At 39.7% G+C, this 17,500-nt stretch overlaps 1 protein-coding gene across 1 annotated transcript in view; it reads right to left on the bottom strand.

Annotated features, from left to right (window-relative positions):
* Positions 1–16,561, bottom strand: part of LOC138027481 (mucin-like protein) — a 38,801-nt gene extending 22,240 nt beyond the window's left edge. Inside the window, exons 1-10 of the mRNA XM_068875031.1 lie at positions 16,404–16,561; positions 13,770–13,844; positions 12,981–13,037; positions 10,382–12,168; positions 9,460–9,585; positions 4,403–4,536; positions 3,610–3,951; positions 2,026–2,126; positions 1,165–1,257; positions 411–943 (exon numbers count right to left, since the gene is read on the bottom strand). Of these exons, the coding sequence (XP_068731132.1) occupies positions 411–943; positions 1,165–1,257; positions 2,026–2,126; positions 3,610–3,951; positions 4,403–4,536; positions 9,460–9,585; positions 10,382–12,168; positions 12,981–13,037; positions 13,770–13,844; positions 16,404–16,561 (3,406 nt within the window). The remainder of the gene's footprint in view (positions 1–410; positions 944–1,164; positions 1,258–2,025; positions 2,127–3,609; positions 3,952–4,402; positions 4,537–9,459; positions 9,586–10,381; positions 12,169–12,980; positions 13,038–13,769; positions 13,845–16,403) is intronic.
* Between the last annotated feature and the right edge of the window lie 939 nt (positions 16,562–17,500).

The raw sequence follows: 17,500 nt of genomic DNA, 5'->3' as shown, positions 1-17,500 counted from the left end.
TCTGTGGCATGAGGCGACCAGGAGTAATATTTTTCCCCCCTGGATCGATGGGATGCCAGTCCATCGCAGGGTTACCCCCAGCATTTCGCTGGTACCCATTTATACACCTGAGTGGAGAGAGGCACCGTGGAAGTGAAGTGTCTTGCCCAAGAACACAACACAATTTCCCCGGCTAGGACCCGAACACGGACCACTCGATCCGGAGTCGAGCACACTAACCATAAGGCCACCACGCCTCCCACATGCCATGCAACAGGTAAAGAACTTAGATTTGCAGTTTCAATGTGCATGTGAGGTGGTACCACTCCCTGGTTGACAGATGGTTCTCCAAAAAATTAGGGAATGAAGTTAAGAAAAGAAAAGTGTGTTACTATTGGAATTTTCTCGTAAGCATCAATCAAACCCCTTACCACGTTGAGGTGGGACGTAAGCTCTGCATCCTTTAGAAGGCCGTTTCTCGTAGTATTTCTTACAACTCTCTGCTCTTCGTCTCGATGTAAGACAACAATAACCAAAGGCTTCCAGGTCATGTTTTTGGTGCCTTTCTGGAAATCTCAGCTTGTGGTACCGATCTAGGGTGCCCGCTTGTGGCTGCGAGTCAAGGATCAGGGCACCACGTCTTTCAGCGTCTCTGTAGTAACAGCATCTTCTCCCACGTTCATTGACGGGTTGAATAGTATAAAAACATTCAGTGTAAGAAAAATATGGCTCCACCCATGTGTATCTGTTGTCGACAAATGCTTGGAAAACGGTGCAAGGACAGGGATCTGGCCTGTCAATCAGACTCCCCGTCACTGGATCTGGCTGATTATTGTACCAGAGTGAACAATTGAAATCACTGTCTTCAATACCGCTGGAATTCTCAACGCGCAGGATCCACCTTCCTGGTATACCGGCATTTCCAATTGCATTGTCGATGCCCTCTGCCTCGAGAGTTCCTGACCTAAGACATTAAAGATAAAATTTCAGGAGTTTTGATCGCCCTGAACTCTTCCTGTTGCAATAATTTTAAGCATATATGATCCCATATTGTTTTAAGGACTGGAAACAAGGGATGCTCCTGAATCATTAAGCGAGGACTGAAACCAAGATGCAGGCTCGTGCAACTTGACGAATCTCGCTTTCATTGTCGTTAATGCCCAAACCGACAGACTTTGTGTTTACCTTGGTAAATTAAGGTAATGATTTTTTGAGCCTCCAGAGTTGAATCCAAGAACAGGAAGACCGATGTAATCTGAAAAATATTTGTACAATGACCTAGAAATCAGAACAAGAAAAAAGAGAGTAAGTGCACAGTTCAGTGATTACGCCAGTTGGAGTCTTTTCAAGCGAATTCTTTTGGTTTGGACTTGCCTCCGAGTTGTTCCAACAACCCTCTCCCCTATCCTGGCTAACAGAGGGTTAGTCAGGGCTAACCTGTTTTGGTAAAAAAGGGCCCATGCCAAAATTGAGCTCTTTGGCGTAAAAATAGAATAATTGACCGTTTAGAAACGACTTTCTTATTTCACAAGAACCGAGCTGGAACACCAAAATATATAGACTTTTACATATTACACCGCTCAGCAAAGACGTCCCTAAATTGACTTTACTGTTTCTGCTTTGGTGGCGTCATGACGTTTTGAGATAATCACGATAACCCGACCGCAGTTGGCGGCGAAATATAGGAAAAACCGCAAAATGCCATACTCATCATTATCTTAAAGATCATTTAGCCGACTCGTACAAAATAACAAACGTTTTCTATTGATTGAGGCGACTTTGAATCAAATCACATCACAAGAAATCAAATCAAATCCTCTTGGTGGGGCAGAGGAGCCCCAAGAAACCAAAACCCCCTTCGCCCTGATCTTCTAGATCTTACAATCAAGATCCCATAAAGAGACAGATGGGGCTATTGATTAATAAACATGCTTAGAGTCTTAATTACGACGTATTCAACTTTAAGCGGTCTTAACAGGTTATAACCAAAAACAAAACAAAACAAACAAACAAAAAAAAAACAAAGGAACAGTTAAAAAGACTTACACGCAAATTGGCGCTGAAAATTGTATCCCGTTATGATGGTAGTTGAAAATAAGAAAAGTAAAGATGTTGTCGGTAATGAGAACCGCCTGGAATGTGTTGGTCTGAAAGAAGAGAATAAAGAAAGTAATACGTTAAAACTCGCTGCCTTTCCAGAACCATAAGATATTTCTTCACCATTGACCACTTATTATAAGCAATAGAGGACGTTTTCCGTGTTTCCATAGCCTCATCTAAACACGAGGGAAAGTTGGGAAACTTCGAGACAGTTATGCAAACCCGAGACGCAGTTGAGGGTTTAAATTACATAACTGTCGAGAATATTTCTCAAAGATAATTCGACAAATGAAGGAAAATGCAGGTTGATTTACTTCTACATTGAAACAGATTTTCTTGATACATTCTCATATTTCCTACCAGCGTCTAACTACTTAACCAATCAAAATTCGTGTGATTTCACAGCCGTGTTTCCATACTCTCATCTAAACACAGCTAGTGACCAATGAGAGTGCGCGTACTATCCTAATTATTTTAGAAACAGCCTTAATACATATTTCCAAGTCTCAAGTTTCGTCTCTTTCCCTGCACCCCTTATGTTGTCCAAAAATCTATATCTAACAAATATAAAAAAAATGGAGCTACGTTCATTCGTCTTTCCATAGCAGCAAAGGAAAAGTAGTACATTCTTTTCATTTTGTTTTCTTCCCTTTTCCACAACTTCCCAACAACAAACCCCATACCAAATGATATTAAAAAAAAACATACATGTTTACGGGTATAGCGCGATCGATGCTTTGTAAAGCGTTTACAACATGCAGGCAGAAGCCTTCAATTTAGTTTTATGGTCACTTGGAGCAACTTTTCAATTCTTACCATGCCCTTTTCATTTCCCCATAATTCATCCGCAAACTTAACGATTTTTGAAAAATGCAACGATATGAGAATTGATTAAAGTTCAGATGGAACTCTCGAAAATAAAAAAAAGCAAGTTATAGATTTTAGTTATAAGAGGAACGCAGTTAAATTGGCTTTAAATAACTTGGTTGGTCATGCAGTTTCCTAAAGCTTGAATAAAGGAGATTCCTTGCGGCTAAGGGGGTGTTTACATGAGAAAACTCACACCGGCGCGAGTTTCACACCGAGGTGACTTCTCCGCGTTTACATGATGACGAGGTGAATTCGTATCGTGTTTACCTGAAGGGACACCACATATCGATAAAATACAAGCGTGAATCCAAATTGTAAATATGCCTCATATAAGGAAAAGTACGCATGTGCAAACCCTTTCCTGCCCAACGGATTTCACACCGGAAGGAGTGGTCGTTCCTCGTTTACATGATACCGTTGCGAGATTTCGCGCCGGAACAAAATCTTCGCTTCGGTGCAGCAACCGGAGTGAACCTGCGCCGGTGTGAGTCGCCCCAGCATGACTTTTTTCGGTGATATCATGTAAACAAATACAGAGCTAAGAGAGGGAGCTGGGGTGAACTAGCGCCGACGCGAAAGTCGCACCGGTATCATGTAAACAGCCCCTAAAAAAAAGTGCCTCCCTTGTCAGGAGGATTAAAACGAATGCAATTAGCTCACCAATTTTTCTGTGATGGAATTCAATTCCAAATGACGAAGTTTCACCCATGTCACGACCATCACCCAGGTCGCATTAAACGTTTTCCCCTCCGGTAGTGAGGAGCCTGATTCGCTCTGCAACACATCAGAAGTTGCGTTTTTCAAGACCTCGGTATCGTTAGGTCCAGTGTAGATGCGATAGAACACTTTAGATGGTCCATTAATAAAAGATCTACCAAGATCTGTTCGTGTCCAATAAGGTGCAATCATTGAACTATAACGCAGCCAATATCTTTGTCCGAAGTTGTAAGGTCTCTGATTAAACCTGTCTGTTTCAAACTGGATGGTTCCATAAGGACAAATCTATCGTATAAGGAAAGAAATAAAAAACCTTTCAACAACGTCTGCAGTTTATGCAAACATTCGCGCTTGTATCACTCTAACAATTTCCTAGATCTTTGTCTTACTATTGCATGACTCTTACTGACAGAGCTCCTCTAAAATCGTACAAGTTTTCCAACAGCACCTTTCTCCAGCCTCCAGGACAAAATGCGTACGGCCTCATTCGGGAATTTTCTCAATAATTTCACAACGAAAACGGGCGGGAGAGGCCTTACGGGTAATATGATAAAACTACAAAACTGCTTGCAGTCCAAGTCTGGCCTTTTGTGCTCCCATTATCAATCACAAACGCACGAAAGCTAGTTACTGTGTTTCTGTGATCAATTGTGTCTCACTGGTATGATAATAATAAAATTAAGACTCTGGCAATTTGTGGTATTAGGATCTAGACTGAGGCTAATATAATACTTACATAAAGCTTTCTGAACCTTGTTGAAAAGAACCTTATTCCACCACCTGGTATGTTAATTTTGGGACATCTGTCCCTAAAAGACAGTTCGGCATCCCCAGCTGATTCACCGTACGGATAAATCCGAATAACAGGCGCTGTAAAGGAACGAAAAACAGGAAATCATGGTACTTAACTGGAATTGTAAGTCTAGTGCTCAATGTACTGACATAACTAGCAGTAATTAAGGATTAGCGAGGTACGTTCGATTCCTGTTTTGTCATCGACGAGGCATTTGAAAGTAGTTGTATATTTTTGGGAGAATGTTTTTGTACCCTTTTCTAGTAATTGTTCAGTAATGACGGTATAAGTATTTTGACTATTATCTTGTTGCTAGTAATTTTATTTAAAAAAACAACAACTATGGAATGCAATATCAGGAGCCTTTGTTGCTGGATAACCATAGTGTGTATAACACGGGGTATTGCCGGACGGTCACCCATCCAGGTATTAACCCTGTCCAACAGGACTTGATTTCACTCGGGCAAGTCGCAACATTGTCACATGAGATCGAGGTTATTTGTGCCAGAACAAGATGTTATCCAAATGGTGCAAACGGATGGCAACACGATCGATACCTGAGGGACATCCCGCGGGACAGACATGATTAGAATGCGTTCTCCTTCGTCGAACGCAAAAAAGGAACAAACGTTGGCAAATGTGGCTGAGAAATGTATTTTCCTGATTTTGACTCGGTGACGCTCGTGGTGAAAAATTCTGTTTCCTCCTTTCCGAGGCCAGCCTACATGATCATTCGTGTACTATTTCAGGTGCCCTACCACTGACCTACAGGAGCCAAGTAGGAGCGCTGCGAGTCATTTCGTTCACGCATGCTTGATGGCGTCAAATTACAACATGTAACACAAATTGTAACACAACATGATGGAACGATCGCGAGAGCGTACAGAGCGTGTAAATTGCAAGACACTAAACAAACTTTCTTCCGCAGAAGTCTTCTTGAAGCACAAAAAAACTAAAACAGGTTAAAAATTGTACCAGGGTCTGTACCAGGTGGAAAGGCTGATTGGAAAACGAAAATACGAGACACAGCTTTTTCAGCGAGTGATTTTAGAACAAGGAAGGATTACATTTTTGCAAACGTTGGCCGTGTAGCACTTATATTTGAACATGTACATATACATAGAAGAATTACGCTTTTGCAAACGTTCCCACTACCTGCTCCCGTCTGACCTTGTAGTTCAGTTGGTAGAGCAGTGATGATCTAACCCGAAGGTCGTGGGTTCAATTCCCACCCTGGTCAGAGTTTTTCTCTGTCCTTGTGTGGGCCCATTCCCATTAGTAGGGCTAACGCTCACATGGTTCATATGGGCTAGAAAAATACCACTTCACCTTACACTCTAATCAGTTACGTCTGATTTTAGAACAGTTTAGCTGTCTTCAATGAATGTGCGTCGCGGATTTATATTGGAAAGCACCTGGTTACATATATATATATTTAAACATGGCTTCCACAAACCAAAACACAGGGGGAAAAAGAGAGATGATGGAACGTTTTGCAGTTTTTACCACAACAATCATATTCGGTGAAGGCTATGACAAGAATCTTTCTTCTACGATCAATGGAGGTAGCTTACTATTTCAGACACACATACTATTTAAAATTTTCTTTTTTATCCCCTACAATCCTTTTTATTTTCGAGCCGCCTTTTTTTTATTTTTGAATTTCTGGTAGTGATGAGCGTCCTGCTTTACGGCTGTACAGGAGATAAAAAATGTTAACTCCTTGATTTTGTAGGTCGATTTATCACCATCGTAATAATGATCATCATCATAGTAATCGTAAATGGCTTTTCAATGTATCGTAAATATCTTTTTAATGTATCCTTATCATAGTCGTCATCGACGTTGGTGTTTCTGTTAGGAATATACTCGCATATGCGTAGGTAGGATCAAGCAAGATACCACCAAGGCCGGAGAACTTTAGGAATACCATTCCTAAATGTTGACTATAGAAGAGCCGTGCAATTTTATTCCAAACAAAATTAGTCCATTCTGATTGGTTGAGAGCAGTGATGTTCTTGTAAAGACAGTGCAAAAGAGAGTTAATTCAGCGCAAAAAGAGTTAATTCAGTGCAATTTGCTCACAGAATTCTCGCTTTTGATTGGCTAATAAAGAATAGGGTTTGGTAAGAACGAATCAGATCTTTTGTTTTGAAATCAAACGCGAGCCCTGGATAGCGCTATTTATGGCACAATTTTTGCCTGATTGCGTGGTACGCGTGCGTTAACCCTCTTGAATTTTTTCATGTATATTATTAACTAGTCATCACATGGTTTTTCTTGTGCAATATCAAATATCTATCAAATAACCTATATTTGTTAAAATCTGTCAGAGCTAATGGAATTTATTTAGGAAAATGACAAATTACAGAATATTGGCAAAACGATGTGAACGACCTTGACTTTCTACCACTTCAAAACGTCAGGCAATATTTGCGCTTGCATCTCCATAATGTGGCAAATAATAAAAAAAAATCACCGAAGGTAAGTTTAACTATTAAAGAATTTAGGTCAAAGATAAGAATTTATCTGCCTCTCATTAGATGTGATGTTGCCATGGTAATGGCCATAATCCAGAAATTGACAACCAAAAAATAAGCTTTATTACATCGGTACCCATACTGGTAAGTCTCTACAGGGAAAACTTTAAGAGAAATTAACTATGTTTCCTTTTGTAACTCGGAGCGGCAATAGTATTGCGAAAGGGTGGAAAGCTATTTTTGTAAACTAAGCTCGCTTCCATGCTGATTCAGTCACGTAACCAATGGTGTGACAAACAGTGGTTCCGTATGTGTTCATGATATCAACGGTAACATCGATTTACGTTTCTCCTATTTTGGTGACAATTTGTCCATAATAAACGAAGTTAAAGTGCATGCATGTTTTAAAGGGGGATTTCTAAAATATCCCCCAAATGGTCCCAGAGCAGGTTGCAAAACTGGCAACATGTATTTTCAGGTTCCTTAGGGTTCCCTCAACATATCTAAAGATGTGGCTTGCTTTCAGCAAAAAATGCTCACCGGAAATATATATGCTGCCAGACTATATGGAGAGGAAAGTCAGACGCGCTATTCATAAACTGATCTGTTACTTTAAGATACTGAATGATTGGCGCCCGTCTTATCTTAAAAGGACCAATTGAATGAGGTTCACGAATATCCAAGTCAATGTCGTTCCACAGTTTAGTTTAGAAGGGAAGAAAGACCTTTTACAGCGCGTTAGTTAATTACAATATTCTAGAGTATTTTACGCCTTTGGTTATGCTCTTGATAGATATTCCTCCTTTAATTCATACTAGTCTGCGGCTACACGCTCTGATCTAAATTATTATCTTTTTAAGATCGCGGTCAAGTCTTCACCTATATTTCTAGCTGTTCTAATGAGACTGAAACTCATTTCATTTTACAGTGTCCTAATTTTGTTGCCCTCAGATTTGACTTGCCCACTGCTGCTGCTCGTATAGACTTTGATCGATAGTTTTGTTATTCTAACCATGCAGCAAAAGGTTGAACTTTTTGTTTGGGTCTTCTGACTTGACAAACAATGAAAACATTGAAATTTTCTCTCATGTTCAGCACTTTATATGAGAGTCTAACTTTTTTGACCAACTTTGATGTATCTATCCCGTGCCCGTGTTAATCTTCTATGTTAAAATTAGTTTAGATGTAAGCCCCCCGTGATGAGTTCATTTTGCTCTTGGGGCAAACATGTAAGTGAATATGTTTAATAAAAAAAATTTAAAAATAAATGATAATCTTGTGACGTGATAGCTCGGTCAGTTTAATATTTTTTCTATCCAAAACGCATGGCTATGAGGCCCAATAGCCACTGCACCCAAAGCCTGCATACTTCACCTTTTCTCGGATTCAACACGATGACGTACTCACTCCCTCAAATTCGAAAAGGCTGAGAACAAAACGCCAAACGGCCTAGATTAGCCTTTGCTACAAAACTGTTCTAAAAGTAAATGAAATTTGTAAGTATGTATGTAAGCGGTCCCTTCAAATATCCAACAGAAATCGTTTACACTTCCCTGCGGCTTCGAGAAAGGATTTCGAATAACATAACGCAACACAAGCACCCGAAAGATGCACGGTTCCAAATGTTTGACATAACACGAGAGAGTCGAACCAGGAAAAAATCCGGGGTACTTTCCAGTCAACATAATTTTCGGACGTTTCTGGTGGAAATTCTATTGAACAAAACTTTTTTTCAGAAACGATTTCCGAAAATTTACAACAACTGTTATTATACCCGAACGGTAAACATTTCCACCAGAAAGTGTCCCAGATTTTTGATGCAATACGTCATGCTCGAAAGCGAGGTAAGCTTCGACCATTCAGTACAGAGAAAATGCTCCACACTAATATGTTGTTCAGCATCGTGATCCTTACATAATCTTTATTTTCATTTGGGTCACCTACTCCATTATAATTAGTTCCCTGAACTATTTTGGTGTCAAACTTTCGCGCAACTCTTGTATTTTAGCTATCTGTGATTACCTTGTTTTTAGATTTTGAAATTGTCTTAATGTTAATTTTCTGTAAATAATATTTGTGTGAGTTAACATAAAAACTGACTTCAGTTGACTTTACTCTACACGACACAGCAACATGCGGGCCACACGACAGAACACCGCAATATATACACTAAACATCACTAAACTCCACTTCTCTACACTAAAACAATACCCTACACCACAATACACCATACTACCCTACCCAACCCCAGCATACTTTACCCTACACAACGCTACACTTCACTTCACTTAATTCACTGCACTTCTTCGTGAGCGCGTTTACTGCATAACTCACCAAGTGGAAACTAGGAGAAGAATAGGTCAAATCCTCCATATTGAAAACTCCCGTCTAAATGAAAAGACAGCACAGCTACGCTACCGGTAATCAGCACGCTTCGTCCAGTTTGAAAACCGCAGTATTTGCCGATTGTATGGTTGCTACTATTTATCCGATGTCACTGTACAGTAAAGTTGTACATACCTGGTGCAGGAGGCGTTCGAGGAGGAGTGGTTTGAATAGAAGCAGAGTTTAATGTACTTGGCCCAAGGGTGATCGGAATCGGAGAAGGGGTGGTATTCGGTGCTACTCTTGTCGAAGAAAAAATACCTAAAAGTAAAATACAATAATTCTTATTAACTCAATTTAAAATTTGATGGAATGAACAGGACCATGGACGAGTTGTTAGCAGCAGTCAAAAGTAAAGCTGTTGTTATTTGGTGTAGAAGGCGTTTGAGGAGGAGTGGTTTGAAGAAAAGCAGAGTTTAGTATATTTGATCCAGAGTCGATCGGAGAAGGGATAGTATTTGGTGCTACTGTGGTCGAAGTAAAAATACCTAAAAATAAAGTACAATAATTGTTATTATGAAATTTTGACCTCGCATATCACGTTTTTAGCTTTCTGATTGGTTGACTCAATCGCGATTATCACCTCATATAATACTGAGATAGATAGATAGATAGATAGATAGATAGATAGATAGATAGATAGATAGATAGATAGTTTTATTAAAATTACCCTTGCAGCCCGAGGGCTGAATTACGATAATTTTTACAAATGTACAACGTTAATTAATTGTAACTATAAATTATAAAATGATAAATTAAGAAAGTTATTTGATAAGAATTTAACAATACTAAAGCTATTATTATGTAAACACTAAATTACAATTAAGATACAGCTAAAATTTTTCAAAAACATATCATTTAATATATATGAGTTGCAAAAGGGCATGTTATCGGCAATGGCTTACAATAAAACTGTCTCTGAAACGATTGGTTTTAAAACGCGGGACTTGGAACTTGCGATTTTTCCGTGTACGCAAAGTGCCAGAGTAAGGTGGCGGAAGGAGTGAATGAAGCTTGTGATTATTGTTATTACATATGTCTTGAAACATTGAGTTACCAATCGCCTCTCTCCTGGCATACAAGGTAGGTATGCTAAAAACTTCTAAAGCTTGTCGATAAGATAACTCGTTATTGCTTATTATGCGTAGTGCTCGCTTCTGCAGGCGCTCTAACTGATCGGAGAGATATTGCGGTAGAGCGGTATGAAAGACTGAACATGCATACTCTGCGACTGGCCGTATGCAAGTGGTGTAGAAGCTCAAAAGGTCATTAGTTGGCACTTTCGCACGCTTTAATTGCCTAAGAAAGTAGAGACGCGTTGCGACTTTCTTACATATCATTTCTACGTGCACATTCCACTTCAAATCATTCGATATCATAACACCTAATAATTTAGCAGATGGAACAATCTCAATGTTCGTATTATTGATAGTAATAGGCTCTAAAATACTCTCTGACTTTGTGAATGATATTCTAAGTTCCTTGCACTTCGATTCATTCAACTGGAAACCATCAGCTCGTGACTTTGTAACAAATTCGTCAACGCGCGACTGCATCGAGCTGGTTCCGTTCTTTTCCACACACTCAGCGAGGGTAGTATCATCTACATACTTCCAGATGTTCGTATTTGCCACACTCAGGTCATTGATCATAATCAGAAATAACCAGGGACCGAGTTTAGTCCCCTGAGGAACACCTGCTGGTACAGAACGCCATTCAGATACACAATCACAACTCAGTTTCACCCTTTGCCTTCTATTCGTTAGGAAATCCAAGATCCAGCACATGATCGACTCCGGAATATCATACGAGGAGAGCTTTGGGGCTAGGACTTGGTGATCAATTAAGTCAAAGGCTTTGCGAAAGTCAAATAGTACCGCTCTCGTAGTAGCCCCATTTCCGTCAGTCGATTCCAACCAAGAGTGCAACATACTAATAAGCGCATGCGTAGTAGAAGATTTAGGTACAGCCCCAAATTGTTGGGGGTCAATCCGCTCCAGCACAGCAGATTTAACGTAAGTGTCAACTACATAATCTTCAGACAACTTTGACAAAATGGGGGTTAGTGAGATAGGGCGTAAGTCCTTATTTACATCACGGACGGGCTTTTGCTTTGGCACGGGGACCACATCTGCGTGCTTCCATGACGATGGCAGGCGTCTTTCACGGTACGAGTAGTTCAAGATGTCAGATACCGGTCCGGCTAAAATATCTGCATTTTCCTTTAACAACCATCCAGGGATGTTGTCTGGGCCGTTAGCTTTGCAAGGGTTCAACTTTGATAATTTCTTGCGGACTGACTCGACCGACACAACAAGGGGGTTTTCGGAGTAGTTACTGAAAGTAGTGCACGGAAAAGCGGCAGGGAGCGATGTGTAACAGTGCATTGGCGATAAGAAAGCCTCATTGATGATGTTAGCTAGGCCGATCTGGTCAATACTCTCATACAGATGTTGAAGCGATTGCAATGTGTCACTTTGCGCCGAGGAGGCAAGCGAGCGCCCACTAAGCTTTTTCACTTCTTTCCACCATTCGGATGGTTTACATTTCTTCAGATGTTCCACCTTGGCTTGGTAATAATTTGCGCGGCACATCTTTCGCTTGCGATTAATACGATTTCTCAACTCACGAAACATTTGGTCGTCGCCACGCGATAAGGCACTTTGCCGCTTTTGTAGCAAGTTCTTCAAGGATGATGTTATCCAAGGTGGTTCGGTTGAATGTACTTTGCGCGTGCGCATAGGCATAACATGATCAAGACCAGTCTTAATAATTTGTTCCAAAAGCAACGTTTTGCCTTCACAACTTTCTACGGAGTTCAGTATAGTCCCAAATCCACTGATTCTAGATAAGTGCGCATTGCAAAGCGCTTGCTGGGACGCAAATCTCTCGACTGAACATTAGTTGTAGAGCTATTGGACTTTATCCTCACCTTCGGTTGAACTTCTATTGACATGTGGTCCGAAAGGCCAAGTGGAGGGTTGGTGAGGACTAAATCGAGCGTTCTGATTGCGTCAAGTGTTGCCCAGAACCTGATTTGCTTTAATTTTCAAGTGTCCAAGCGTTCAGAATTTAATGAAAATTTAATTAAAGAATCATCCATTTGCGCTTATTGAATATGAGACTGGTTATCATCAACTCGGCGCTAAGCGCCTCGTTGGCTATTTACCATCTCATATCCAGCGCTCGCTCATGGAAAAATTGTTAATTAAGTTAAACTCAATTCAAAATATGATGTTAAAGCCTGAAAAAGACCATGAACGAGTTGTTGAAAGCATGCAGCTTGAGTATTAAAAAGCGTTAATCTCCTGGGTTAGATTTCTTTTTCTTCTTATTTGTGGATGGCTTTCTACGGGTAAGGTTGTACGTACTTGGTTCAGAAGACATTTGAGGAGGAGTGGTTTAAATATCCAACACAAAATAGCCAGTACCCAGTGACCAAAACAGGAAATACAGCACATAACAAAACTGCTGTAAAAACGGACAATTCATTTTTGTGCTAACATGACGACACTCGTCGTGCCATTCTGTACCCCTAGTTAGAAACAATGAGCTCATGCAATCTCTGTGTTACTTGCATAATATAATAAACGAGTTAATCCATTGAAAGTTATGGGATGGTCTTTACTTTACAACCCAGTGCGACCTTAACTCACTTGGCCTCGGTGTCGTTGTTGGTCGTTGAGTCGTGTAAGGACGCAGTGTGGCGTTCCCTGTGGTGAAATGACAATAACAAATAAACCGAAGCACTTCTTCTAAAGTTGAAGGAGCAGGCCTCCCCTAAGTATAAGTGCAGCCGGATCTGCTCAATTTCCAGGGCAATATCGTTCGAAGCATAGCTTGTGCTGATCCTCTATCAAATTTTACGAACAGAGAGTATATATTTTCGAACTTTAATCAGTAAAAGAGCCAGTCATCCCCTAAATACTGTTAAGTTGTTCCAGTTGATCGGTATTTGAAATTTGTATAGTAAAAATAGGAATTCGTTGTCCTTTGTTTAAGGTTGCGCCAACTTCATTAGAAACCTCTTATTTATTAATTCACAAAAGAAGCGTACATAAATTTAATAAGACTTAGAGGTAACTTCACATGAAGACTGCTGGTTAGTATTTTAGCGGCAAGGATTAACACATGATGGAATTAATGCAGGAAATAGTTTTATTTTCGAGATACCGATAATGGAATAAGCCCACAAGCACAACCTGTCATGAAACATTACGTCGAGTAAAATTCACAGGAAATTTGGGCTTAAAATCACCATTATACACCTGAATCACGGGAGCCTCAGGCTTTGCCGGAATCGCTTATAGATGCGATAATATTAGATAGAAGAACACTTCACTTACCAGGATACCCCGAGTAGGAAAAAATAGCTCATAGCCTGTTCTTTGTATAACTCTATCTGAATGAAACGTTATTTCAGCGAACTTTCCAGTGACACGAACCCAATTCCCATTTGCTGACCGCAAAATACACCAATGATATCATTTGAATCATTAGTTATCCTCAAGTAGTCATAGCTAAAATAAAGAGAAACACGAAAAAAATCATAACAATCGAATCCGTGGCCAATACAAGAGAAAGGGGAGGGAGATAAACAAATAGCACGTGTTCTGCATTGAATTGGAAATGGGACTGGTATCTTACATGGCAACACTGGTGTACAGCAACATTAGATTAACCGTAGAACTAATAAAACTGAAAAACTGAAGAAATGTCAATAGCGTGACCGTTGCGGAGAATTAATTTAAAATGGTAGAACATCTCCAGAGTTGAGTTGAGTCACATGACTCTGGAGATGACTTCCATTTGGGCTGGCGAAACGTCACTCGCAAACAACAGTACTTGGACAGTTACCTGGGGATCCCATAACATTAACTCCGTTAAAGTTGGTTCACATTGTCTTGTGCAGTGTATTGGAGGCAGTAACTACTAAAATTTGCTTGTAAGAATAATTAAACTCTTTTCCCGACCGACCTCTGAAATGGGGATGGATTCGTCTCCGAAAAATTCATGGCAGAATTGCGTTAGTTCCCTTTCTCTCCGAATTTGCCAGACCGGATGTTTATAAAACAAAACGACTAAAGGGATACTTTGTTTTTACATTCAAATTTGCCAAGTACGGAACAAAATAAGTAAATGTTTCAGCAGCCAATTGAGGTCTGGATGGTTCATTCATAACACCCACTACTGTATAGGTGAACATCGCTTAGTGTTTATAAATCAATTCAATGGGTGACCTCGATATAGAGGTAGCCTGATTTGGAAGAGATTGTCACATCAAAAAATAACGTGCATTCAACGGATGCAGGGTGACATCAGATAAGCTGGTTTCAAGTGAAACCAGAAAGGCAAGGGAGAGTAAAACACTAGTGCTGAGAGAGAAAAAAAACTTGTGAAAAACAATTCTTGTAATTATGCGGCTAAAGGCGCGGAAATAGGAGCAACATTTTTGCCAAACTTGTCACGCAACATTGATTCCGTGCAAGTTGTTGAGCGATGTTGCACGTCCTACCGTTCCCTTCTCCAACTTGTCACGCAACAAAAACGATTGTTGCAAGTTGGAAAAAACTTGTGCAAAAGCAAAATCCCGTTCTACTTTTTTGCACAAAATTATCATTTGTTGCGCGTTTTACCACCTCTTATGATACTTTCCACGCAACATTTTGCCAAACAACATTTATTATTATAATTATGATTATGATGATGATGATGATTGTTATTATTTTTATTATTATCATCATCTGTGATTGGTCATCGGTTAGGCACGTAGATGGACAGTCGAGCAATATGCCATGCGGTGGACCAGACTTTTAACAAGAAACTATTTCAATAAGAAACTATTTCAAAAATAAAAATAAAAAAAATAGTGTTTCGTTTCCTGAATGAGGAGAGCAGGAGAAAAGATAAAATACTGTAGTGTGGGTCACTTGGTCTGTCATATTTATTTCGCTTCGTCTGAACGGTGAGAGGCCTGTCAAGGAATGTTAACCATTAAAGAGAAGAACAGATACTTTATGTGCACAATACATCAAAGCATGAAGTCTACAAATACCTATTTTACCTTCAAATACTTACCCCTCCATAACTTTCCAAATTCCGTTTTCCGGGAATCTTCTATCACAGGTGTTACATATGAACTATGGCAATTACTAGCTCTACCATCATACATATGAAATATGGCAATTACTAGCTTTACCATCACTGGTTCCTCGTTAACCCAATTAGATATTCAAAACGTCCTATGCATGTTTCATTTCCTTCGCTTTTGTGTTTGTCAGCATTATGATTTGTAATACTTCATGTTCACGTGCTCACAAGTTTGTGTTTGTATCTCGTATATGTTTAGATTTCCAATTACAAACTCTGTTTTGATTGGCCACTCTAACTCACTGTGTAAATAGTTCAACCTGAATTCAAAATAAATACGTCCCGTTTCTGAGAAAACTAAACAACATCTTTTATAAATCGTACAGGGTATTCCTGCTTTCTGTATTAAATTTAACTTTCATTTTACGAGCAAATGATCACCTAGTAATACGATGAAATGTGGATGACGTCGGTACATTGTTAACCAAATATGTTCCAGCAAGTTTCCACCATTTTCTGCTTTTCTAAAATAGACGCGTCAGCTTTTTCTCTGTAATTCTGCTCGGTTCTCGGTCACGTCTATGTCGATGCACACGCAAATCACAACTAAAGTAAACAAACTTTTGCATATCGCGACCTGATTCCCTTGGAATCAAGTCTTTATTATCATTGAGAATCAAATAACTGTACAGCCTTTCAAACTACATCACAATTATTTTCTAAAGAGCTGATCACAGTCTCCAATGATGATATCAAATCATGTAAAGCTATAACAGAACTATATACACTAGATGGCATGCAGTTGAACAAAGGATATAAGCTAGACCATGACAAAAAAAACAAACTGTTTAACAAAAAAGAAACGCAATTGACAAAAATCTTATCTTCGTGGTCAACGGTACACTGAGCGGGAGGATATTTGTTTGCGGTGAAAATGGTACAAGCGTGAGGCCATTTGTTCGCTGTGCCATGTTTTTACTTGTTTTTACTTGTCTTCAGAAGATTCCAATATGGCGTCTACGTTGCAATTGTTTGTGGATTTATTTTCTTTGTCGCTGTCAGCTTCAGAGTAGTTGGCAATAAAGTACCCGCTAGTTATTAAAGAATTACTATTTTGACTTGCATGGCTTTCAATAGCGGTGTCCATTTCAGTTACATCTGTCTACATTCCCGTTGCATTCAGTTAGCAGAATGACCCGTTACGAAGCTGACGCTCGACATCTTTTAGTGTGGGTCTACCGCGAAAAGCGTATGCCTTTCTTTGTATGTGTTTTGGGCACCCTAAGAAGAACCTGATTACGCCAACGCAACGTCGATTGCTCTCCATGATTTTGGATTACGTGGTTTGCTTTTAATAACCACGTGTTTTCTATTGTGCATTGCCCAATCAAACACCGCCACATGTTTTCTATTCTTCATTTTGCTGCAACAGAAAAAAAACAGAAATTTGACGTGTTTTATAACTCTGTGCCCTTACGGGCCCGAGTTACTGTAATAACATATCACACTGCCACTCTGATAGAAAACATTTTCTTCAGTTCTCTCGATTTCCACACTGTTTGTTGCAATTTAACAAATCTAACCAAACAAAGTCAACCAAACCAGTTTTTATCCGGATTGGTTGAAATGACGTCATTCTCGGATATGCCAAAGATTGTACTTCATGCTAGACAGTTTTGGCCTCCAGACTGGACGAAGAAAACAAAAAGGAATTTTAGTTAAAATCACGGAAAGATTACACACACAGAGCTTCTTTAGAGCCTAGCGAAGAAATCTGGATTGTTTTTATGGCAAAAGATGGCAATCGTAAACGATATATTCAAGTGAAATAAAGGGGGGCGCCTCTCTCTGTTGCTTAAACATCCTTAGTATTCCACGTGACTTGTCTTTACCTTCGGCCGTAAACTTGTTTTCCATTCTCAAAATTACCTCCAGAACCTACTTTTGCCGTAAAATAAGCTCTTAGAATCATGTCCTTTCTTCTGAGAGGATACTTTTGATTCGGAGCAATTCTTGTGAAAAAAATCGGGCAGCACATTAAGCCGGAACTGAATCGGGCAGCAAATAGAGCCGGAGTCCGGAATCT

The sequence above is a fragment of the Montipora capricornis genome, chromosome 12, assembly GCF_036669925.1.
Source record: "Montipora capricornis isolate CH-2021 chromosome 12, ASM3666992v2, whole genome shotgun sequence".
Classification (NCBI taxonomy): domain Eukaryota; kingdom Metazoa; phylum Cnidaria; class Anthozoa; order Scleractinia; family Acroporidae; genus Montipora; species Montipora capricornis.
The sequence above is the reverse complement of the archived record's forward strand: the minus strand, read 5'-3'. Positions and strand labels throughout refer to the sequence as shown.